Genomic DNA, 3876 nt, shown 5'->3' on the forward strand with positions numbered 1-3876 from the left:
ACTTTAATTAATGAGACGTAGCTCATATCAGTATTCCAACACTAAAAAGATATGTTTGTTGTTCGAAATTCAAAATTTAGAACTAATGTTGATTGCATGCTAAGTAATCCATACTTCTACCACAACTATAGTCAGACTAAGTCATCTAGAGTGAACTGGGAAAGATGTAATGTGGTACCTAGAATTCAGTTTCTAAATCAATACCAAACAGCCTGAGTTTAGTATACGAATAAATACGTATCAATTAGAAATAAACTTCTGAAATAATTTATAATGGATTAAAGTCAATATGCACCCCTATTTTGGATTGAAACCATGTTGACAATACTTAAAGAAGAAAAAAGAATGTAGAATGGATTTAACGTGCATTTGTGTGATCAATAAAAATATGTTACCTTAAGTGGGATACGACTTCCCAACGTCCTCGCAATGATGATCATAAGAGTTGTTAACTTCCATGATGATAGTTAGCATACTAATTATTAACTCAAATTCAACTTTTGTTTGCTACAGTAATTCGCTCCAGAATCATCGTAGCAATGGTGTCACTAACATCAATACCCTTTTGTGGACATCTCTAGTTATTCATTCGTGTAAAGGAATACACATAGTCGCAGGAATGCTTAAATGACTTGGAGCTCTGAGAGTGTGACAAGATGGCCACTTGGCAATCCACGTCAGATCAGCATCTAGCGGAACAGGATTGATGTCCTCACTTTCCAGATTAAGGGGCATCAAAGTGTGGTTCTTAAAGCTTTCTTCTTCAATAAGCAGTAGCCGCTCTTGCTTGTCATTGCTGAACCTAGATTTGAAATAGGTAAATTTGAGAGCCTTTGACTCTTAATAAGATAAAATTTTAATAGTTGAGTTATCGGGTAACGTACCACGGCCCCCATTTCTACATTTAAAGTTACATGTTGGGTCAATCATAAAGTGAAACCCACTCTTGCATTTAGAAAGAGACCTTCAGTATGTCCAAGGTACTAATCATATTTTAGATATACACTATTTTAGAAATCAATCTCACCTACACTTTATGTTCATCCTTTTTATGGAAATGAAATCTTAAGATGAGGGAGGAGCATGGAATTGCTAAGATTAAGAATAATGCTTGAACTCCCTTTGTAGATATGGGACAGGTCAGTAGGAGTAATCTTGATATGGGACAGAATACACATACATTTTTTTGCCCCTTACTTTAGAGTCTTGAGTTATACTAATATCTAATATCATATATTATTAACAAATCTAAATTGTTACAAAATTAATCTAATTCTATTGAATAAAGAGATCTACAAGATTGTAAGGATTTAAAAACACTTTTGGTCAAATTCGATGGTTTTGTCAATTCCAATTTTAACCTTGTTTTGATTTGACCCGTTAGGAGCAAAAATATAACCCAAATCAACCCGTTTCTAGCTGAAGGGGTTGAAATTGGAACCTCATTGTGATATCAGACGACATTTACTTACCAACCATCCAGAAGTGACAAACTCATGTCCAGAATCTGAACTAAAGGATTTAACTCCATCACTGTTACTTGAAATAAGAAAAGCAAAAAGTTAAGAACCAGCAATATATTCCTACTAATAGCATCACTGTGAAAGTGTTAAAACCAGCATATATTGCCACATAGGAAAGCAACCATCATACTTGAATTTGCAGGCTGCATCTTCAGCTACTGTCCCCCCATTAGTCTCTTGAAAACTGATGTTTCACGTGTCAACTCTAACCGAATCGCAGCAGCCAGATCAACTAAAGAATTTACTAAGATTTAAAACATAATCATCAGTTAAACCAAACTTTTATGCTGCATCTCCGAAAACAAAAGAATATTCATTAAGCATTAGAAGTCATTTGTGAACTCTAGTCATGGTGGTTTTGAACTCCATATACGACAGAGCAATGCTTATGATGAAAAAATAACTCGACTGGCTGACTGGAGCATTAAATGGCAGGAACGCGGGAAATGTGAGGAAATTGTGTCAATTCTCTATAGTTTATATAATTGAAAAACACAGGGGATGCATATATGTTTGGGCTTATATGTATATGAATAATTAACTTGTTATTAAACAAGAGAGGTCGTATTATGGTTAGCCAACAAAGTTTACAAAATATAAGACTAATGAAGGAATACCACCTAAAACTTGTGTCTAAACGAATTAGTGGATACCACATGTATTACTTGTTAACATAAGGTGAAAGCACTACATGCCAGAAAAAAGTTATACGCGCCCATTTTAAACGGATATCAAAATATTTTCAAAACAACGTTTATGCATTTCAAATGCAGTTATTAATTATGAAAAATAAAATTGGATAATAAATGCCCTAAGTACGCATTTGGAAACAATGTGGTAGAAGAAACCCATAACCTTGAAACAAAAGCTACACCGATATTCACTGTTCAAATTAGTAATTTGCTGTATATAAACATACATCCACATATATATATATATATATATATATATATTAAGCATGAAATCAAAGAGAGAAATGAAAACAGAACCTTCTATATATAATAAAATTGGAAGAAGAGATGGTAAGTTCCAACGGTGGTTTCTCCACAATGGCGGTCGGGTTGTAATTTTGTAATTAGTCAATTTAGGGATTTAAAATTCAATTGTGATAAAATTTAGGCAATGGGGGCGGTGGTGATGGTGACAATGACTTGTTGGTGAGGTGGTTAGTGATGGAAGTCGAGTATTATAAATAATAATTGAAATTGATTTATAGATAAGGACCTTCTAAAATTATACCTCCTCCGTCTCATTTTAGTTGTCATGTTGACTCACTTTACCGTAAATAACTTTATTTGTATCATGTAACATACTTGATATAAAATATATGAATGGATTGGGTTTTTAATGCACTTTTCGTTGATATAAGTTTCATCAACTACTAGATAGTACAAACAAAGTTATTTACGGTCAAAGTTAGTCAACATGACAACTAAAATGGGACGGAGGGAGTACCAACTTTGTAAGTGAAGTGGGGAGAAAATAAAGGATTGCTAATGACATTTAATCATCTCTAAATATAATATATATATATATATATATATATATAGGGGGTGAGTTATTTTGAAAACCATTAAAAAAAAAAGAACGCGAGAACCAATCTCAGCTCTCCATTCATCAAGATCAGGAAGGACATGTTTGTCATTATTAAAAAAGTTGTCCAGCACTCTCTTTCTCTCTCCTCTTATTAAATCAAAAAATATCTAAATCATTAAAAAACTTTTATCTCACAAACCGTACATCGTTAGACGGAAAAAAAAGCATGGGTAGTCTTGAAATTTCGTCCTCTTTCATTAGAGATGCGATTCGATATACTTTTGACGACTTTTTAAATTTCATTTTTGTTCCATCACGTTCACCCTACACATGTGTAAGTACAACCTACACATGTGTAGGAAAGACCTAGAAGTAGTGAGTTGTATAACCTGCCCATGCGTAAGTACAACCTGCCCATGGGTAACTACAACCTACACATGGGTAAGTTACTTATAAAGTTCAAAAAAGATGAGGACGCATTGTAAAACCCTAAATGCTAAACCCTAAAGCTTAATTTCTAATCCGAGGGGGAAACTACTTTCTAAAAACCCTGGAAAATCTAAACCCTAACGGCTAACCCTACAACTTCAAACCCTAAACCCTAAAGCTTAATTGCTAATCCGAGGGGGACGCTACATTCTAAAAACCCTGGAAAATCTAAACCCTAAATGCTAAACCCTAAAAACCTAAAAAGGATGGGGGTTCACACTCTAGGGTTTAGGGTTTGAAGGTCGAGGGTTACGGCTAACCCTCGACCTTCAAACCCTAAACCCTAGAGCGAGATGTATTAGGGGTAAGTACAACTTGCCCATGGGTA

General features: G+C 34.4%; 1 protein-coding gene across 3 annotated transcripts; it reads right to left on the bottom strand.

Moving 5' to 3' along the window:
- Positions 1–412: 412 nt before the first annotated feature.
- LOC122598904 lies at positions 413–2688 on the bottom strand. 3 transcript variants are annotated; one of them, XM_043771385.1, is made up of 4 exons: positions 2513–2688; positions 1654–1755; positions 1473–1539; positions 413–802 (listed from the first exon to the last, which is right to left on the bottom strand). In XM_043771385.1, exons 2-4 carry the CDS (start codon positions 1670–1672, stop codon positions 586–588), a joined length of 303 nt encoding a protein of 100 aa, XP_043627320.1. In that variant the 5' UTR covers positions 1673–1755; positions 2513–2688; the 3' UTR covers positions 413–585. The 3 variants fall into 3 exon arrangements, with proteins under 3 accessions (XP_043627320.1, XP_043627322.1, XP_043627319.1); XM_043771387.1 differs by lacking the exon at positions 2513–2688 and having other exon boundaries at positions 1473–1533; positions 1654–2437; XM_043771384.1 differs by lacking the exon at positions 2513–2688 and having other exon boundaries at positions 1654–2437.
- Between the last annotated feature and the right edge of the window lie 1188 nt (positions 2689–3876).

Source organism: Erigeron canadensis, chromosome 5, assembly GCF_010389155.1.
Source record: "Erigeron canadensis isolate Cc75 chromosome 5, C_canadensis_v1, whole genome shotgun sequence".
Classification (NCBI taxonomy): Eukaryota; Viridiplantae; Streptophyta; class Magnoliopsida; order Asterales; family Asteraceae; genus Erigeron; species Erigeron canadensis.

Excerpts from the sequence above, each read along its gene's own strand:
- LOC122598904 (XM_043771385.1), bottom strand. Across the intron at positions 803-1,472 it reads TTGTCACTTCTGGATGGTTG|GTTCAGCAATGACAAGCAAG; the intron begins GTAAGTAAATGT and ends TTTCAAATCTAG.